This window comes from Entelurus aequoreus, linkage group LG14 (genome assembly GCF_033978785.1).
Source record: "Entelurus aequoreus isolate RoL-2023_Sb linkage group LG14, RoL_Eaeq_v1.1, whole genome shotgun sequence".
Taxonomy (NCBI): domain Eukaryota; kingdom Metazoa; phylum Chordata; class Actinopteri; order Syngnathiformes; family Syngnathidae; genus Entelurus; species Entelurus aequoreus.
The window spans coordinates 23,996,475-24,018,380 of record NC_084744.1 but is presented as its reverse complement, the minus strand read 5'-3'; the positions used below and the strand labels follow the sequence as shown (position 1 = coordinate 24,018,380).

General features: G+C 39.8%; 2 protein-coding genes across 3 annotated transcripts; both read left to right on the top strand.

The window, feature by feature from the left end:
- The first annotated feature begins 902 nt into the window (after positions 1-902).
- LOC133664555 (uncharacterized) lies at positions 903-9,611 on the top strand. 2 transcript variants are annotated; one of them, XM_062069269.1, is made up of 13 exons: positions 903-1,262; positions 1,534-1,611; positions 3,213-3,319; positions 3,435-3,512; positions 3,602-3,676; positions 3,782-3,808; positions 7,411-7,528; positions 7,683-7,765; positions 7,881-7,958; positions 8,040-8,114; positions 8,214-8,354; positions 8,543-8,613; positions 9,288-9,611. In XM_062069269.1, exons 5-13 carry the CDS (start codon positions 3,658-3,660, stop codon positions 9,294-9,296), a joined length of 621 nt encoding a protein of 206 aa, XP_061925253.1. In that variant the 5' UTR covers positions 903-1,262; positions 1,534-1,611; positions 3,213-3,319; positions 3,435-3,512; positions 3,602-3,657; the 3' UTR covers positions 9,297-9,611. The 2 variants fall into 2 exon arrangements, with proteins under 2 accessions (XP_061925253.1, XP_061925252.1); XM_062069268.1 differs by lacking the exons at positions 903-1,262; positions 1,534-1,611; positions 3,213-3,319; ... (1 more) ...; positions 3,602-3,676; positions 3,782-3,808 and having other exon boundaries at positions 5,617-7,528; positions 9,288-9,608.
- A 473-nt stretch (positions 9,612-10,084) lies between these two features.
- On the top strand, positions 10,085-17,038 carry LOC133665309 (gastrula zinc finger protein XlCGF57.1-like). The gene is made up of 2 exons (XM_062070568.1): positions 10,085-10,609; positions 15,257-17,038. Exons 1-2 carry the CDS (start codon positions 10,423-10,425, stop codon positions 16,576-16,578), a joined length of 1,509 nt encoding a protein of 502 aa, XP_061926552.1. The 5' UTR covers positions 10,085-10,422; the 3' UTR covers positions 16,579-17,038.
- Positions 17,039-21,906: the final 4,868 nt, after the last annotated feature.

Here is a 21,906-nt window from a genome sequence, read left to right as displayed (position 1 = left end):
ATCATAATTTCATGACCCAAGCAAAACACTTTTTACACTTTTATACTGAAATAAATACACCTACAACTTATTAAATAAAAACATAGAAAAAACTACCAGCAGCGGTGAAGTTTAGATCTATGAAGGAAAGAAGAAAGTGAATGAATGTTTATAACTGAATACATTTACATACAGTATGTATACACATTTGTTTTCTTTTGTATTATCTTTTTTCATTAATTAAGTAACGCTTATGACAACCTTTTTCCAAAACACAATATAGAATGTGAGATATAACAGGATAATGCATACATTTGTCATTTGTTTTCAAAACGCTTACAAAAAAGTGGGACCCCAAAAATTTACTGTGGGACCCCATTTGTATGACTTGATGGGGTCCCTCCCACACAGCAGAAGACTCCTATACGGATCCGCCTTCAAGTCGCCCAACCCGCGTTACTGTCACATTCGTTTTGGCTCCGCCTAGAGGATACAGCTCCGCCTCTGAAAATTGTACGGTCAGACAGCTGATCCTGAGCGGACCCGTGTCTTCTTCATCGTATGGGCAGCTGTTTTCCGGCACCCGGACCTGAGGCCGAGGGTCTATGCCTTTTACCACCCCAGGCCCGGGGGGCCCTCCCGTTCATATGTCAGGACACACAGAAGTGAGCCAGGTCACCGAGCAGTCATCATGGTTCAGACCCGTGTCTGATTCGCATACGCGGACGCGACAAACTAAACCGGCGCGCGCCGCCTAGAGTTATAGGCTCCGCCTACGCGCGCTGAGCCGACCAATGTCTGCACCCGCAGACGTGGACGCGCCTACTAGCGTGTACGCGCATGAGCCAAGATCATAATTTCTTGACTTTCTTTGCTGGAACACGAACGTAAGTATAGATTTATTGATTTATTGCTACATTCGCAGTAAAGATCGGCCTTTGTGTTTCCATCATCATTTATGTATGATTGTAATGACGTTGTTTGATATTAGGACTAGCAGTAAAACTTTATATTCTGTAAAAAAAGGCTATTTCCAGCGCCGCCTCCCAGAATGCTTTGCATGGGGACGTGCGTCTGACGTCACGTATCCAGAAAATTCAAAATGGCTGCACGCGGTAGGTGAGGCCCGAGCGAAGAAAAGTGGAAAAGGGTGTTATTCGTCAAAAAACCCACACGACGACGGTCATTTTTTTTGCCGTGCTATTGTAAAATTGTCTTTTATCTGTGTTTTGTGTTCCGGGGGACCCCGACTCCAGAATTTGAAAGTTTCCCGCGTGAAGCCGGTGAGTAAAAAGTTCAATACAGTTAACTTAGGCTATCTTTTGTTAGACGCTGTGAATGTGTTTGAGTTTGAGTTTGAGTTGTGTAGGTTACATGCTACGATATTCCACATATTTCCAACTGCTTGAAACTAAAGCGTATTACTTCATTGTCAGTGTTGTTTAGGCCCAGGTCGCTAACGTTACTTAGTCAACAACGTAACGTTAACGGAGTGGAAACAGCCATTCTTTGCTATTAATATGAGTGTGTATTATTTCTTTCTTTGTTCTTTAGTGGAGCTCGAGATCCTGTTTACTGTGGACTAGCTGTGTGTGACGCCCTGTTGTTTTTGTTTCCATTTAAAAAAAAAAGGTATGTCTATTATGTGTTTTTTGGCATAGTTAATTGTAGAAAAAAAAAAAAATGAGATGATGTGAGTGGGAAAAATTGCTGCACATGTTAAGGATCCTTTTTGTTGATCTATATTTTTGTTATTTGTTGATGTATATATTTTATATACCGTTTTTTATTTAATTAATTTATTAGAGACTATTTTATGCTTTATTTACCTTTTTTTATTATTATTATTTTATTTACTATTATTATAATTATTATTTCCACATATAAGCATAAATAATTGATCATATTAGTACATTGTTTGGTTGCTTTGCTTAATCCATTCCATAATTTAATTCCACATACTGATATACTGAAGGTCTTAAGTGTTGTACGTGCGTACAAATGTTTTAAATTACATTTCTCTCTAAGATTATTTTTCTCCTCTTTTTTTGAGAAGAACTGTTGTATATTCTTGGGTAGCAGGTTATAGTTTGCTTTGTTTATAATTTTAGCTGTTTGCAAATTCACTATGTCGTGGAATTTCAGTATCTTTGATTCAATAAATAAAGGATTTGTGTGTTGTCTATATCCAACATTATATATTATTCTAACTAATCTTTTTTGTAACACCGTTAATGAATGAAGTGTACTTTTGTAATTATTTCCCCATTTTTCTACACAATAACTCAGATATGTAACACTAGTGAACAGTAGAGAATATGAAGTGATTTTTGGTCTAGAACATGTTTTGCTTTATTCATTATTGACGTGTTTGTTGCTACTTTATGTTGTATATTTGTTACTTGAGATTTCCAGTTCAATTTATCATCAATCATTATACCTAGAAATTTGGTTTCATCTACTCTTTCAATTTCTATTACGTCTATTTGTATTTGTGTTTGACTTTCTCTTCTACTGTTACCAAATAGCATTATTTTAGTTTTACTGAGATTCAAAGATAGTCTGTTTTTGTCAAACCATCTTTTTAATTTGTTAATTTCTTCTGTTATTATTTGTATTATCTTCTGTGTGTTCTCTCCTGAACAAAACACTGTTGTATCATCCGCAAATAATACTAACTTTAAATCATTTGTAACTTTACAAATGTCATTTATATAGACATTGAATAATTTAGGTCCTATATTGATCCCTGAGGTACACCACAGGATATATTTAGCGTTGCAGACATGTGTTCGCCTAGCTTCACGTATTGTTTCCTGTTTCGTTAGATAACTTCTTATCCAGTTTAAGACTAACCCTCTGATGCCATATCGTTCTAGTTTTTTGATTAAAATATTGTGATTAATTGTGTCAAATGCTTTAGTTGGATTCATAAAAACTGCTGCCGCACATTTTTTACTATCTTTTGCATTGGTAATTTCTTCTGTAATTTCAATTAAAGCCATTGAAGTTGAAACATTAGCTCTGTATCCATATTGGTTCTCGAGTATTCTATTTTTATTTATGAAACTCTCTAATCTGTTATTGAACAGTTTTTCAATGATTTTAGAAAATTGTGGAAGAAAAGAAACAGGTCTATAATTTGTAAATTGATGTGTGTCTCCAGGCTTATAAATTGGTGCAACTTTAGCTATTTTCATTTTGTTTGGAAATGTACCTGTTTGAAATGATAGGTTACTAATATACATCAATGGTCCTGAGATCTCTGATGATAGCGAGGAAGACCCGGGAAATGGTGACCTCGCATCTTTGGGGTTGGCAAGCCAATTGCACAGGCAGAGTAAGGAATAATCTCTTAACATTGAAAAAAACGAAACCACCACATTAATATTAAAGATATGGTTAACATTCTTAGTGCTAAAGATATTCCCCTCTCCTTGTATCCCTTCTCCCAGCTCCACCGTCTCGCCGAGTGCCAGCAAGAGTCATGAGTACTTGTCAATTCGACTCCTCAACTGGAGATAACTTTCTAGGTAAAGACTGATCTCCAAAATAATATCTCAGCATCCAGTAACCATGATTAACAGATCACAACCATTTAAAACAAATTTATCTCCCTTAGCACCTCACCATGGGGAAGGACGTATTCATATGCCTTGACCAGCACCTGCATTAAACATGCAGAGAGTTACACAAGGTAGGGACTGATCTCTGTATACACTACACCCATAATTTCAAACCCTACTTTACGATTGAGCTGAAGTTCTGACTATTATGACCTGTACTTTTACCTTTCTTATAGTTCTTACCACCTTGGGGCACCATTCAGGTAAAATCTCAGCTCATCTTACTTGCTTATTTGTATACACTAACACCTGTGCATGCTTTTGTCCACGTTGTTCCTTTGACGATGAATAAATACCCCTATTCTTTCTTTCTACATTAAGGGTGCCTTTTCATCTGATTAAATTTATAATGAACACGGACATTGCGGTTGTCCCAAGTGGATGGTATGATGATAGGATGGTTTTCTTGGTGACATCATACGCAAATACGGTGTTAGCTTTCACTGTTATGCGGATGACACCCAAATCTACATGCCCCTAAAGGCCTACTGAAACCCACTACTACCGACCACGCAGTCTGATAGTTTATATATCAATGATGAAATCTTAACATTATAACACATGCCAATACGGCCGGGTTAACTTATAAAGTGACATTTTAAATTTGCCGCTAAACTTCCGGTTCGAAACGCCTCTGAGGATGACGTATGCGCGTGACGTAGCCCGACGAACACGGGTATGCCTTCCACATTGAAGCCAATATGAAAAAGCTCTGTTTTCATTTCATAATTCCACAGTATTCTGGACATCTGTGTTCGTGAATCTGTTTCAATCATGTTCATTGCATTATGGAGAAGGAAGCCAAGCAAGCAAAGAAGAAAGTTGTCGGTGCGAAATGGACGTATTTTTCGAACGTAGTCAGCCACAACAGTACACAGCCGGCGCTTCTTTGTTTACATTCCCGAAAGATGCAGTCAAGATGGAAGAACTCGGATAACAGAGACTCTAACCAGGAGGACTTTTGATTTGGATACACAGACGCCTGTAGAGAACTGGGACAACACAGACTCTTACCAGGATTACTTTGATTTGGATGACAAAGACGCAGACGTGCTACTGTGAGTATGCAGCTTTGGCTTTTTTTTGCGTATGTACGTAACTTTTTTAAAATATATAAGCTTTATGAACCTTGGGTTAGGTGAACGGTCTTTTGGGCTGAGTGATTGTGTGTGTTGATCATGTGTTTGAATTGTATTGGCGTGTTCTATGGAGCTAGGAGCTAGCAGAGGAGCTAGGAGCTAGCATAACACGTACCGTACCGTAAGTGCGCGTCACGTACGTAACTTTTTAAAAATATATAAGCTTTATGAACCTTGGGTTAGGTGAACGGTCTTTTGGGCTGAGTGATTGTGTGTGTTGATCGGGTGTTTGAATTGTATTGGCGTGTTCTATGGAGCTAGGAGCTAGCAGAGGAGCTAGGAGCTAGCATAACAAACACGCAGGTGTTATTATGCAGGATTAATTTGTGGCATATTAAATATAAGCCTGGTTGTGTTGTGGCTAATAGAGTATATATATGTCTTGTGTTTATTTACTGTTGTAGTCATTCCCAGCTGAATATCAGGTACCGTGAGTATGCAGCCTTGGCTGCTAAACATTCGATAACTTGACCGTATGTGCGCGTCACGTACGTAACTTTTTAAAAATATATAAGCTTTATGAACCTTGGGTTAGGTAAACGGTCTTTTGGGCTGAGTGATTGTGTGTGTTGATCAGGTGTTTGAATTGTATTGGCGTGTTCTATGGAGCTAGGAGCTAGCAGAGGAGCTAGGAGCTAGCATAACAAACACGCAGGTGTTTTTATGCAGGATTAATTTGTGGCATATTAAATATAAGCCTGGTTGTGTTGTGGCTAATAGAGTATATATATGTCTTGTGTTTATTTACTGTTGTAGTCATTCCCAGCTGAATATCAGGTCACCCCCGGCTCTCACAGCATCTTCCCTATCTGAATAGCTTCAACTCCCCACTAGTCCTTCACTTGCACTTTACTCATCCACAAATCTTTCATCCTCGCTCAAATTAATGGGGAAATTGTCGCTTTCTCGGTCCGAATCTCTCTCACTTCATGCGGCCATCATTGTAAACAATAGGGAACTTTGCGTATATGTTCAACTGACTACGTCACGCTACTTCCGGTAGGTGCAAGCCTTTTTTTTATCAGATACCAAAAGTTGCAATCTTTATCGTCGTTGTTCTATACTAAATCCTTTCAGCAAAAATATGGCAATATCGCGAAATGATCAAGTATGACACATAGAATAGATCTGCTATCCCCGTTTAAATAAAAAAAATTCATTTCAGTAGGCCTTTAAAGCTGACCAACACGCCGGATTGTAGTCAGCTGGAGGCGTGTCTTAATGAAAATAAACAATGGATGTCCGCTAACTTTTTGCAACTCAACGCTAAGAAAACGGAAATGCTGATTATCGGTCCTGCTCAACACCGACATCTATTTAATAATACCACCTTAACATTTGACAACCAAACAATTAAACAAGGCGACTCTGTAAAGAATCTGGGTATTATCTTCGACCCAACTCTCTCGTTTGAGTCACACATTAAGAGTGTTACTAAAACGGCCTTCTTTCATCTCCGTAATATCGCTAAAATGCGTTCCATTTTGTCCACAAGCGATGCTGAGGTCATTATTCATGCGTTTGTTACATCTCGTCTCGATTACTGTAACGTTTTATTTTCGGGCCTCCCTATGTCTAGCATTAAAAGATTACAGATGGTACAAAATGCGGCTGCTAGACTTTTGACAAAAACAAGAAAGTTTGATCATATTACGCCTATACTGGCTCACTTGCACTGGCTTCCTGTGCACCTAAGATGCGACTTTAAGGTTTTACTACTTACGTATAAAATACTACACGGTCAAGCTCTTGCCTATCTTGCCGATTGTATTGTACCATATGTCCCGGCAAGAAATCTGCGTTCAAAGAACTCCGGCTTATTAGTGATTCCCAGAGCCCAAAAAAAGTCTGCGGGCTATAGAGCGTAAAAGTTAGAGATGCTACCTCAGTAGAAGCATTTAAGTCTCATCTTAAAACTCATTTGTATACTCTAGCCTTTAAATAGACTCCCTTTTTAGACCAGTTGATTCTTTTCTACTCTGCTCCGGGGTGGACCGCTAGCCTGTTCATCGGATGGGGACATCGCTACGCTGCTGACCCGTCTCCGCTCGGGATGGTTCCTGCTGGCCCCACCATGGACTGGACTTTCGCTGATGTGTTGGACTTTCACAATATTATGTCAGACCCACTCGACATCCATTGCTTTCGGTCTCCCCTAGAGGGGGGGGGGGGGGGTTACCCACATATGCGGTCCTCTCCAAGGTTTCTCATAGTCATTCACATTGACGTCCCACTGGGGTGAGTTTTCCTTGCCTGTATGTGGGCTCTGTACAGAGGATGTCGTTGTGGCTTGTACAGCCCTTTGAGACACTTGTGATTTAGGGCTATATAAATAAACATTGATTGATTGATTGATTTTCTGGCCTAGCTATAAAAACACCGACAGAATTGAAAGGGCCGTTTTAAATGAGGAGCAGCATGAGCCAAACTGGCCAAGATTTGACGTTTCTGTTGTCCGAACTTGTGGTATGCAAATTCATAATCTTGTTGTTTAAAAATAACGTCATAGTTGCTTCTCTTTATGCTTGGAATAACCTATTGTGTCTATGTTCTGACCAGGTCTCTTGTAAGAGAGAGACGATTTATCATCATCAATAATAATAATATTCTGTTCAGCTCTACAGCTAATTTGAAACTCATGTTCATTTTAACATATTCAATTTTAGACAACTACAAAGACGCATTAAAAATAATGCAACAATATGGAAAGTGCTGCGGCACCTCAGACCTGCAATCTGAGGCAGAGAACGAGGAGCTGCCAGAAAAAAGGAACAGGAAGCCAGTGTAAGTGTGTTCCGTCTTGTTTTTGTCATGTTTCTACAGTTATAGGAAGGTTATTTCCAGTAGCATTCAAAAATAGACCAGAGATGCTTGTACTATATGTATATTTGTCAATTTTTGGTATTGCAATAATCCTAATGATATGGTTACCCAACAGCCATCGTCTCGGGGACTCTGATGACAGCGAGGAAGACCCGGTAAATAGTGACCGCGCATCGGCAAGCCAATTGCACAGGCAGAGTAAGGAATAATCTCTTAACATTGAAAACAACGAAACCACCACATTAATATTAAAGATATGGTTAACATTCTTAGTGCTAAAGATATTCCCCTCTCCTTGTATCCCTTCTCCCAGCTCCACCGTCTCGCCGAGTGCCAGCAAGAGTCATGAGTACTTGTCAACTCGACTCCTCAACTGGAGATAACTTTCTAGGTAAAGACTGATCTCTGAAATAATATCTCAGCATCCAGTAACCATGGTTAACACCATTTAATACCAATTTATCTCCCTTAGCACCTCACCATGGGGAAGGATGCAGTCCTATGCCTTCACCAGCACCTGCATTAAACATGCAGAGAGTTACACAAGGTAGGGACTGATCTCTGAAATAGTAGTGTATAGATAGGCCCCTTGGGTATTACCAGTCATGGTTAACTGATGGCTCTCTCACAATGCCCACCTCACTAGGAACGGCAGTCCCTCCTCTACTCCCTCCACCCCCCTCACCAGCAGCCCTCAACATGTGGCAGACAGAGGAGCCTGGATCCAGCCTGGCCTACAGGCCAACATGGCGAAGGGGAAGAATGGCCGAAAACATTTCCTGCTCTGGTGAGCAATAACTGACATTCTGTGCCACAAATTTTGGAAAAAATTCAAATTCACAAGCAATCACATATTTTCTTCAAACTTTGTCAATAACTTTTGTCATTAACTAAGGTCAATAGCTAATGTCAGGATTATGAGTAATGAGGATAAATACTGAAACATGTTAATTTTATACTGCTGTTTGTCAACAGCGCCTGAGGTCATCCACATCCTTAGCCTGCTGGAAACTATTAAGCACAACCAAGACCAGCTGATTGCGAAGGTATACTTCTTAAGCCTTGAATAGGTCAATAATTCATAATGACATTGATTTTGATTCATTATTATTTTTTAAAGAAAGAAACAGCCTACATGGCAGCTTTGTGTGATTAGAGTAAACATTGCTACATTTCCTTGTTACATTTCACCTGTTTGCTCTTTAAATACCACTTTTAATGTTTTTTATTTATTTAAATCGTATTTTTTTAAAATGTGCCCTGAGGCCGTTAAAAAATGACCTGCAGGCCGCAAATGGCCCCCGGGCCGCACTTTGGACACCCCTGGCCTACACGAATACAAACATAGAATGGTAGTACAAATATAATAACAAAACAATGTCAACCTCCCAAAGTTGGGTTATGGATATTTATTTATGCCCCTCACCCCCAACCCCCCGCCGCCGTCATCCAACAGAGCCAAACAAGTACTCTGATCAAGGAACCAAATAACCATATTGTTTGAACATTTTGGATGTCTTGCACACCTATACCCTGATCACAAATTCATAGTTTACGCACCTTATTTTGACCACCTCCAGTAACTTTAAGTCACGTTTTTTTTCAAATGTAATCTCTTTAATACCTATCACATATTTTGTATTGTGTAAGCATACTTGGCTTTGGATGCTACATACCATAAACATAAACGTATCTGTCTTGTAATCTTGTTTGATTACAGGTGCTGTGAGTAAAAATGTGTTTACAAGGTCAGCCACGGACGCTGAGGTCACCAAACACGCCATCAGGTGGTTCAACTTGGCGTGGGATCGGGCAACGAGGAGACGAGTCCCGCTTCCACCTCCTCAGGAGGAATAGAGATGTATATGTATAAATAAACAACCTTTTATTGGACTTCTTGTCATTCACCAGTTATTCATTTTCTGATATGTCAGCTGTGCATGGAGCAGCGTTTCCTTGAAGTTGTAGCCTAATAGATTAAATACGTATATTTACTTTTTATATATATATTTATATATTATATATTTACTTTAATATAGAGTGATTTGACCATTTTCTGTTTCTGCCTATTGACAATATTGCTAGTTTAAAAATACAAGGCACTGCATATGTAAGCCGCTGGGACCCCATTTTGAAATTCCTAGCGCCAACACTGCCGTCAACAGAGGAGAAAAATGCTTTATTTAAATAAATATATTATTTATAAAGCAAGTTCGAGTATCATTGGCAAATGTTCACCCAGTCCCGGCCTTGGCACGCATATATGTGTCCTCTTTTGGGGATTTCAGAATATGGTCAGCCTATCCTTGCAGTATCCCACGTTTTAATTGGAACCTTGGAGATGTAGCAGATTTGAGCTTTATCGAGCTATTGCCATTGCAGTACAAAGTCTTGATTGAAAAAATTGTCGAAGCCAAATTTGTCAAGTGACTTGAAGATAATTCATGTTACAATAGCGTCTGTGTTTTGTCTTCGTCCACTCGGCTGTGACGTCATTCGCAGCTTCCGGCGTAAACGGAAGGCAGCAGAACAGAGCAGTACTGCCTTGTAACGTCAAGTGTGCAAACTGTCGTGAAAGCACATCGACGGAGAAAGACGCGAGCAGAACGCTAATAAGTCAGTCTTATTATTTGTTCTCCAGTTTGAAATGTTTACGTCGTATAAAATACATATTTGATTCTTTATTCAAGGATGAAATCGTCTCGATGCGCTAGAAGCACTGTGCCGCTTCTCGTGCTATCTTTGCTTGTTAGTTAGCTTAGCTTGTTAGCTGCTAACAAAAGACACGCGGAAGTTATCAACACATCGCTAAGTAGAGATCAAGTGTGAGAGTAAAGTGTTGTGATTGTGTGAAAATGTCTACATTACACATGTTGAGAGCGTTGGTGGACCAGCGACTAACTGCTGCCGTTGAAGAAATATTTGTAGTGTTAGAAAGAACGATAGCAGAATACGAGGCGGAACTTTCTAGAACAAAAGAGGAGAACTATCAACTACTGGACGCTGTTTTCAAGAAACGTCAAGTTGTGTTACACAGAACAGGTTTGTTGACTTCTTACTCTCACATGTTTATTAACTTTATATTTGATTATTGACAAGAAAATGACATTTGGTATAATTGAAGTGAGTGGAGTAGGCTTTTTTTATATATATATTTTTATTTAGCCTTTATTTAACCAGGTAAAAATCCCATTGAGATAAAAGATCTCTTTTCCAAGGGAGACCTGGCCAAGAGGGCAGGAGCAAGGTTACATTAAAAACAGTAAACAACACATACAAAATCAAATTTACAATATTAAAACTTGCTCACATAACACATGTGCATACAGACAAGGTAGACAGCAGTCCTTTCACAGAAGCTTTAAACTCATTCAATGTAAGAAGGGTTTGAAGTTGAATATTCGGTAGGTTATTCCAAGCCTTCGGTGCTGAAAACCTAAATGCTTTCTTGCCCAGTTCAGTTCTTACTTTGGGGACGACAAATTGAACATTCATTGAACGAAGATTGTGACTTCCTTGTTTCTTTGTTAAAAGACAAGACAGATACAATGGAGTGATACCCAGAATGGTTTTGTAGATGAAAACATACCAATGATTGAGACGTCGAGCACATAAAGATGTCCAATTAAACATTGAGTATAACACACAATTGTGAGTAAGGGGAGCGCAGTTGGTGATGAATCTCAGTGCCCCGTGGTACACACTATCTAGCTTGTGGAGACAACCACCAGTAGCATTCATGTTCAACACATCTCCATAGTCAATAACAAGTAAAAATGTTGTTTCCACCAATTTCTGTTTCTTTCTGTTGCAAGTGAAAGTAAACAATCTGACATGCAAATGAAAGAAGATTCATGGAACAGAGTAATGTAACTAAAGAAAAACATGGATAATCGACAGAAAACATTCCTAGGTTTTGTTACAGAGGTAGTCTAGCAAATCAAAACGACAGCAAGCATTAAAGTGTCTGTTTGCAAATTGCTTAAAGTTACTTTGTTTCTTACAAACAAATATAACTGATCATCACCAGCTTGCTTATGTTACTATTAGTGGTTTAACAGAACGTATACATATTTATAAATGTCCATTTTTTTTCACAATGACTAACTGAGATAGGTTTCAGCGACCCCGAAAGGGACAAGCGGTAGAAAATGGATGGATGGATAATTATATTGAATAAAAATGGTTAGGAATTAGTTTAGTGTTCATGCTTGTCACTTACTGCTGTCTCGTACACACACTGGGAGCATGTGCACGTACACAGAAACAGTTCGAGAGAAGCAACTAACACTTTGCAGTCATGTTGTTGTTGTCATGATAGAATATACATTCAATGATAACTAGGGATGTACGTTTTGCTTTTTCACTCGGGCACCGGTGTTACTAAATGAAAACATTTAGTAAGTAGCACAGAAAAAAATTAGAAGTAATACGAAGTGTTCTAAATAACAATTGTAATATTAGCACTCAAACAACATATACAGTAACACACATGTGCACTCATACTAATAAGACCTCATTCAGTTTTTTATAGCCAAGTAATACTATCGGTTCGCAGCCGAGTGTGAAGCGACTGGGATGGGAATCAGCACCTCCAAGTCCGAGTCCATGGTTCTCGCCCGGAAAAGGGTGGAATGCCATCTCCGGGTTGGGGAGGAGACCCTGCCCCAAGTGGAGGAGTTCAAGTACCTAGGAGTCTTGTTCACGAGTGAGGGAAGAGTTGATCGTGAGATTGACAGGCAGATCGGTGCGGTGTCTTCAGTAATGCGGACGCTGTATCGATCCGTTGTGGTGAAGAAGGAGCTGAGCCTGAAGGCAAAGCTCTCAATTTACCGGTCGATCTACGTTCCCATCCTCACCTATGGTCATGAGCTTTGGGTTATGACTGAAAGGAAAAGATCACGAGAACAAGCGGCCGAAATGAGTTTCCTCCGCCGGGTGCCGGGGCTCTCCCTTAGAGATAGGGTGAGAAGCTCTGTCATCCGGGAGGAGCTCAAAGTAAAGCCGCTGCTCCTTCACATCGAGAGGAGCCAGATGAGGTGGTTCAGGCATCTGGTCAGGATGCCACCCGAACGCCTCCCTAGGGAGGTGTTTTGGGCACGTCCAACCGGTAGGAGGCCAATGTAGTCAGTCCCCAGGAACGGTGATTTGTTTAAAATCTGTAAAAAATCAGATAATGTTAAAACAATGTCTAAAAGGCAAACATTTATACATGAAAGCATAATATCATATACTACATGTCGCTACACCCGTACGTAACATGTGCACGCACATTAGCTTTGTGTGTTGAGCTAACGCAGGTGGCGGCAACCTTCAGCATACAAAGAGCCATTGGAGCCCATTTCCACCCAAATAAAACCCACCTAGAGCCACAAACTCTGTTAGATTCCTAAAATGATGATAACACCACTTATAGTTTCCTTACACTTGTGCTATAGGACTATGACATCAAACACTTGACAAAAACGATTCGATTTTTATTTTTGGGTATAACGAAAAAAATCACCAAATTATTTTGAACATTAGAAAAAACAACACTGTTTACACTGTCCCTTATTAATGAATTAAAAATAAAAATCTCAAAATCTCTTTTTTGATCCGTCCATTGCTAGGGGTTGACCGCTAAAAACAATACAAATTGCATGGCAGCAAGAGATGTCGCATAAGGGCTGTGACATACATTTCCATCGACAATATATTCAAATGTGTTTTATTTTCCTATGACAAGATCCCAGAACTCTCCAAAATAACAACTGTTAAGTTAAAATAAGCTAACTAAATAAAATGAAATATAATAAATCAAGTAACATTATTTGTCGACATTTGGTTTCAAAGCCAAAGGGAGCCACGGCAGAGGCCTGAAAGAACCGCATGCGGCTCCAGACCCCTGATCTAACGTTAGCTATCATTGAATATAGATTCAATATAATTAGATATTGTAAGGAATATAGATGCTAAAATGTGTGTGTGTGTGTAAACATTGAAAAGTTATGACATCATGTTATTTTTACAGTGTAGTTTGAGTGGGGTCATGTAACTGACAAGCTCAGTTTGATTGGTGTAAATGGTGAAATGTAGTCAAAGGTCACTACTGCTTAGTTTGGATTGGTGAAACGGAGTCATGTGACCGTGCCCACTGTAAGAAGTCTTTCTAATGAGCTAAATGACTAAATGCCAGAAGCAGCATGTATGCGCAGATGTCGTTTGAGCAACAGAGAAAGACATTCAAAGTATTATATATATATATATAAATATATATATATATATATATATGTATATATATATATATATATATATATATATATATATATATATATATATATATATATATATATATATATATATATATATATATATATATATATATATATATATATATGTGCAGTTGGGTACAGTTGGGTGTTCCAACAGGACAATGACCCCAAACACACGTCAAACGTGGTAGAGGAATGGCTAAATCAGACTAGAATTAAGGTTTTAGAATAGCCTTCCCAAAGTCCTGACTTAAACCCCATTGAGAAGATGTGGACAATGCTGAAGAAACAAGTCCATGTCAGAAAACCAACTAATTTAGCTGAACTGCACCAATGTTGTCAAGTGGAGTGGTAAAAAATCAACGAGAAGCTTGCCAGAAGCTTGTGGATGGCTACCAAAAGCACCTTATTGCAGTGAAATTTGCCAAGGGACATATAACCGAATATTAACATTGCTGTATGTATACTTTTGACCCAGCAGATTTGCTCACATTTTCAGTAGACCCATAATAAATTCATAAAAAAACCAAACTTCATGAATGTTTTTTGTGACAAACAAGTATGTGCTCCAATCACTCTATCACAAAAACATAAGTTTTAGAAAGTATTGGAAACTCAAAACAGCCATTATGTTCTTTACAAGTGTATGTCAACTTTTGACCACGATTGTATATATGTACAGTTTATATATATAAACTGTACATATACATATACACTCAAAAGCACAGATTCAGACCATTGTAGTTCAAGACATGGCGGTCATTTTAAAACGTATTGTATTGACGTCCCCCTAACTTAATGGGCCGCGGGCCATAATTTTCCCAGAACTGGTCTAAATGAAAGCAAAACAGGCATCTTATTTGGCCAACATGTTGACTGTAGTCCATCCCACCCATCCATTTTCTACCGTTTGTCACTGCACTCGGGCGGAAGGCGGGGTACACCCTGGACAAGATTTCCAATGTCTCTAAAGATTAAGCGGAAAATCATCGTAATTCTTGTCAACCAGCAGGGTGAGCTCGTCACTAGTTGGCTGGCATGTAGTACATTATTTCTTGTGTGAGTATGACTTATTCAGAGGGCAAACAGCACACTTTCACGTAGGTGTTTACGATTTATGGAGTGCATGTATTACTTTAAGGATGTGTTTATGTAAATGAAGTGGATTGGACCTTGGTCTACAAGGCATTTCCCTGAAGGTCTTCATGTGTCAGATTGAAGTACCCTTGTTGCAGTGACGGAAAACTGATGAGAATGTGGAATCATATGCTTGTGAAGGACCACCAGGTGTGAATGAATGATGGGTTCTCACTTCTCTGTACAGCGCTTTAAATTTCTAGAAAAGCACTATATAAATCTAATCCATTAATGTCTTATGTGACTGAGCAAAGCTGGACGTTTCTAAAGCATGTGTTTGTCTTCTCGTGTCCCGCAGACCTCGATGAAGAACATCATCTCCGGGAGCAGGAGGAGGAACCACAGCCCCTCCACATTAAAGAGGAAGAAGAGATACCGCAGCTCCAACACATTAAATATCCACAGTCTCCCCATATTAAAGACGAACCAGCAGAACACAGCATCAGTCAGGAGGGAGAGCATATTGAAGGACTGGTGGAGTTCCCAGTGATTGGTGTCCCTGTGAAGAGTGAAGATGATAAGGTCAGAGGTGAAAGTGAGGAGAAGAGAGAGGCGGAGCCTCCAAGCAGCAGCTCAACACAACACATGACAACAGAAGCTGATGGAGACCACTGTGGAGGATCACAAGCTCCACTATCAGATAGTGACAACACAACGTCACACTCTCCTGACACTGATGATGAAGACTCTAAAGATGATAAGACATGTCACACTGACAACACTCACTTGAAATGTTCTCACTGTGACAAAACCTTTAAATACCATTGGTATCTGAAAAGACACATGAGAACACACACTGGAGAAAAACCTTTTTCTTGTTCAACCTGTGGCTTGTCTTTTACAAGGAAGGAAAATATGAAAGAGCACACAAGAACACACACAGGAAAAAAACCTTTTTCGTGTTCTGTGTGTAATTCAAGTTTTTTCCGAGGTCACCATTTGAAAACCCACATGAGATTACACACTGGGGAAAAACCTTTTTCTTGTTCAATCTGTGGCTTATCTTTTGCAAGGAAGGGAAATATGAAAGAGCACACAAGAACACACACTGGAGAAAAACCTTTTTCGTGTTCTGTGTGTGATTCAAGGTATGTACGAAGTCAAGATTTGAAAAAACACCTGAAAAGACACACTGGGGAAGACGCTTTTAAATGTTCTGTGTGTAATTCAAATTTTGTCCGAGGTGAACATTTGAAAATCCACATGAAACCACACACTAAAGGAAAGCCTTTTTCTTGTTCAATCTGTGGCTTATCTTTTAGAAGGAAAGCCGGTTTGAAAGATCACACAAGAACACACACTGGAGAAAAACCTTTTTCCTGTTCAGTGTGTGATTCAAGTTTTGCACGAAGTCGAAATTTGAAAAGACACATGGGAACACACACTGGAGAAAAAGTGTTGAGTTGCAGTGTGTGTGATGAAAGATTCTCTCATGAGTACCAACTTAACAAACACAAGTGTGCCGGTGAGAACAGCAGCAGTAAAATAGAAACGTGCACGGCAGACCTCCACCAGGCCAAATCTCCCAGTAGTAAAGAATCTTTCAAAAGAAGGCTGAATCCAAATGATGATCAGGATCAACACCAAAGTACAATCACTTGTTCCTTATCCCATTTCTGAAATTTCCTGAAAGTTTCATTAGCATCTGACTATCCTTTTTGTGGTATGATTCCAACTAAATGACAATCAATCAAGCCCCAAATCACTTTTAGTTACTTTCCAATTACTTCAATAGCAAACATATAAATATGTTTATTAGTTACACATCCTGGAAAACAACATCGACACAACAGTTTATATGTATTATTCATTCTTACTAATATTTTTACTTGTGTACTAACACATCAATTTGTACTTCTGCTAATATTTAAGTGATGATGATGTTATGGTTCAGTGTGCCCCTTCACAGGCTTGCTGTCTCCAAAACAAGTCTCCACCATGGTGGTGCCAGTGGTCCTACTATACAATATAATTATGCACACCCTTTGGAAGATATACATTTTTGTTTGTACTAGCAATGTGAAACCAGTGCTGTATCCTCTGCATGTGACCTTGTAGAATAAAATATCTGTTTTTTATAAACAATTATCTGATTTTTTGAGATGGTTAACAACAAAAAACAAGTCAAATGTTTTAATTAGTCAATTGGTTCACCTGTCTCTGATTGGCAATCTGGGCACACCTGTTCCAAGTTGCCAGTCAGAATTCTTTTTATGCCACCCCTGCCCTTCTGTCAGTGCTGGATTATTATGGAAATATTGTTGTAGCAAAATTATTTGCAATTGTGTATCTTAAATGTAAGTTAAAAGTACCAATGATTATCACACACACACTAGGTGTGGTGAAATGTGTCCTCTGCATTTGACCCATCCCCTTGTTCACCCCCTGGTAGGTGAGGGGAGCAGTGGGCAGCAGCGGTGCTGCGCCCGCGAATCATTTTTGGTGATTTAACCCCCAATTCCAACCCTTGATGCTGAGTGCCAAGCAGGGAGGTAATGGCTCCCATTTTTATAGTCTTTGGTATGACTCGGCCGGGGTTTGAACTCACAACCTACCGATCTCAGGGCGGACACTCTAACCACTAGGCTACTGAGTAGGCTGTGCATTTGTAATCCAATTCAGTTGTCTGTGTCACTTCTGCCCTGGAGACGCAACTTAGTTAATGCACTCGCGGCTTTCGGCTGGCTTTTCTTTTGATGACAAATTTGGACCATTAAGTCGTTAAATAATAGAATGGGCACCACACCTACTGTTTGTGGGATGGGTTCTCGGGGAGGCTGGGGCCGTACTCTGGCTCCCACACACACTGGGAGTCAAATGTATTGTACACACAAATTCACATATACTCACATACATACACACACACACACACATACATAGGTACCTACGCTCCCACATACATATACAAATACAGTACATATTTACACACTCAAAGTTCGTACATCCACACACACATTCATTATACAAACATACACATACTGTACATATACATTCACTGTACAAACATACATATACACATACTGTACATATACATTCACTGTACAAACACATACTGTATACACATACTGTACATATACATTCACTGTACAAACACACACATACTATACATATACATTCACGGTACAAACACATATATACATACTGTACAAACAGATATACACATAATGTAAATATACAAGTACATATGCACACATACACTCATGCACATAATCACGTTTCATCAAACATATTAATGTTGTTGCCCTAGGGTAAACTGGGTATAACACATAGCACTCTGACAAAGCTTAACCTATTGCTACTATAACAATCTACAAGGTTAATGTAGGTTGCTTCTCTTTCTTCCCCTCCATTTTTCTGCATTCTTTCGTATCTCAAGTTATCATTACGTATACGTATTGTTGCATTTGAACAATTGTATTGTTGATAATAAAGGTTAAGTATTGGTATTGTTCATTATCAATTGCACTATTTCTATTGGTATTCATATTGCTCCATTTTTAGTGTAATAATGCTCATTGTCATTTCTGTATTATTTTTTATTTTCGCTAACTGCTTATTTGCTATTACTTTTACCATCATATTTGTACATGTCGTATTTGCTGATGTTGCTCTATTGTTGTTGTTGTTGTTGTTGTGTTTGCGGTTGTTGTTTTTGTCTCTCTGTCTAATCCCCCTCTTGTCCCCACAATTCCCCCCTCTGTCTTCCTTTTTTTTCTCTTTCTATCCCCTCCTGCTCCGGCCCGGCTTCACCAAATGATAATATAAATACATTTAATAAAGTCAAATACAAATAAGGCAACAAGAGAAGTATCCTACACTTCTCTTTTGTAAAGTCAATCTGAACAGCCTATATGGGCATCTACATCAACTATATGATTTGCCTGAGAAGCTGGACAGGACATAAAAAAAAATAATAGAATAAACAAACTTCCTTGGTGATACGAAAGTCAATTTCTCAAACAAAGCATAAATTCTTATAACACAAAACTCACACTGCCGTCAGCCTGCAGTCAAAAAACAATACGTCTCTGGTGCGTCACACCTGAGTGCAATCACTGCGCACCTAAATGTCTTTGGCTTCTTCTCCACAGCGCCACTCTGGCACCTAGGGACAATGGCTCCACCACAACCGGCTCCTAATTATGTATGACCATGGAAGACATAACAATTAATGTACAATAATCCTGGAGGCATACATAATAATTAAAGAAACTCAAACAAAACCCCCTGATTTTAACATTGATTATCAAGTATCAGGCAAACTTCTCTTACCATACCAATAACATATTACACATAATTTTCCATAAACATACAGAGTTTTGTTACAGGTCTTTCAATGACTGGTTGTTGTCTGTAAGCAAACTGACCGGACCACACCAGCCTTATCAGGGAACACCTCGAGTATTGTTCCAATTAACCAAGTGTTCCGGGAGCAGTGGAATCCACAATCAAAACGTCTCATTTTCTCAGATTGCATTTAATCTCAATCCACTTCTGTTTTTTGAAGGACCCAGATTTCCCTCGCCCGGACGTGGGTCACCGGGGCCCCCCCTGGAGCCAGGCCGGGAGGTGGGGCACGATGGCGAGGGCCTGTCGCAACACACCCTCCGGTTCCCCTTCTTAAAGGGAGGAACCACCACCCCAGTCTGCCAATCCAGAGGTACTGCCCCCGATGTCCATGCGATGTTGCAGAGTCTTGTCAACCAAGACAGCCCCACAGCATCCAGAGCCTTAAGGAACTCCGGGCGGATCTCATCCACCCCCGGGGCCTTGCCATGGAGGAGCTTTTTAACTACCTCAGCAACCTCAGCCCAAGAAATAGGAGAGCCCACCACAGATTCCCCAGGCACTGCTTCCTGATAGGAAGACATGTTGGTAGGATTGAGGAGGTCTTCGAAGTATTCCCTCCACCGATCCACAGTCGAGGTCAGCAGAACACCATCCCCCACCATACACGGTGTTGACAGTGCACTGCTTCCCCTTCCTGAGGCGGCGGATGGTGGTCCAGAATCACTTTGAAGCCATCCGGAAGTCGTTTTCCATGGCTTACCCGAACTCCTCCCATGTCCGAGTTTTTGCCTCCGCGACCGCTGAAGCCGCACACCGCTTGGTCTGTCGGTACCTGTCCGCTGCCTCCGGAGTCCTATGAGCCAAAAGAACCCGATAGGACTCTTTCTTCAGCTTGACGGCATCCCTCACCACTGGTGTCCACTAACGGGTTCTAGGATTACCGACACGACAGGCACAAACTACCTTGCGGCCACAGCTCCAATCAGCTGTCTCGACAATAGAGGTGCGGAACATTGTCCACTCAGACTCGATGTCCAGCACCTCCCTCGTGACATCTTCAAAGTTCTTCCAGAGGTGGGAATTGAAACTCTCTCTGACAGGAGACTCTGCCAAACGTTCCCAGCAAACCCTCACAATGCATTTGTGTACTGTACTTCACATTAAATGTGCAGTACACAATACTGCACATTTAATACACAGGCCGTTATTGCTTTTTGAGGATGCCTTTTGAAATCTACTCTGCACCAGAGGTCTCTCATAGAGCCATGGAGCATATCATAGAGGGATCCAAGGCGTCAGAGTTTATGTGGATGACATTGTGGTCTGGGGCTCTACCCTTGATCAACATAATAAAAGACTGTTGAAAGTATTGCAAAGCATATACACATATGGATTAAAGCTCAATAAAGCAAAGTGTCAGTTTGGTGTCACGGCAATCACGTTCCTTGGAGACAAGCTCACAGCTGCTGGAGTGGAACCAGACAAGTAAAAAAAAAGAGCAATACTAGAAATGCCCAGACCAGAAGATAAAAAAAGGAGTCTAGAGGGTTTTAGGAATGATAAACTTCATTGTGAAATACATTCCAAATCTTTCTTCAAAAACTATGTACCGGGGACAACTATTGCTGGACAGATGTGCTTTCAAGTGGACAGAACATCATGAAAAGGAATGGACTCAACTAAAAAACAGCATTAACAACAGAACCAGTGCTTGAATACTTTGATCCACCAAAATAGAGGAAAAATATCTACAGACTCCCCAAAGGATGGAATTGGAGCAGTTTTGAAGGTGAAGATTGGCGGCCAGTCGCCATACTTGCCAACCTTGAGACCTCAGAATTAGGGAGATATTCAAAAGGCCCGCTGGGGGTCATATATATATATATATATATATATACTGTATATATATATATATATATATATATATATATATATATATATATATATATATATATATATATATATATATATATATATATATATATATATATATATATATATATCCATCCATTAATTTTCTACCACTTGTCCCTTTTGGGGTCACGGGGGGTGCTGGAGCCCATCTCAGCTGCATTCGGGCGGAAGGCGGGGTACACCCTGGACAAGTCGCCACCTCATCACAGGGCCAACACAGATAGACAGACAACATTCACACACTAGGGCCAATTTAGTGTTGCCAATCAACCTATCCCCAGGTGCATGTCTTTGGAGGTGGGAGGAAGCCGGAGTACCCGGAGGGAACCCATGCAGTCACGGGGAGAACATGCAAACTCCACACAGAAAGATCTGAGTTCAATCCCGGTTGAACTCAGGACTACTCAGGACCTTCGTATTGTGAGGCACATGCACTAACCACTGTGCCATATACTTTTAAAAATGTGTTACTTTACGAATCATTCCCTGAGTCTCAATCCATTTGATTAATTATCTTTATTATTCTCTTTTGTAATATATACAGTATATAAAACAATCACAAAACAACATTCATATGTCCCCAGACCTTTATGCAACAAATATACAAGACAAAATGGCAGAATTATTTCTGGAAGGTTGTAAAGGAAGTTTTTAAGAATATACGGTTGTCAATAAAATAAATCACCCATGCCAATTATTGTGTTTAAACATGTTTTTGTTTCTTAGAATCCCCAAAACTATCAA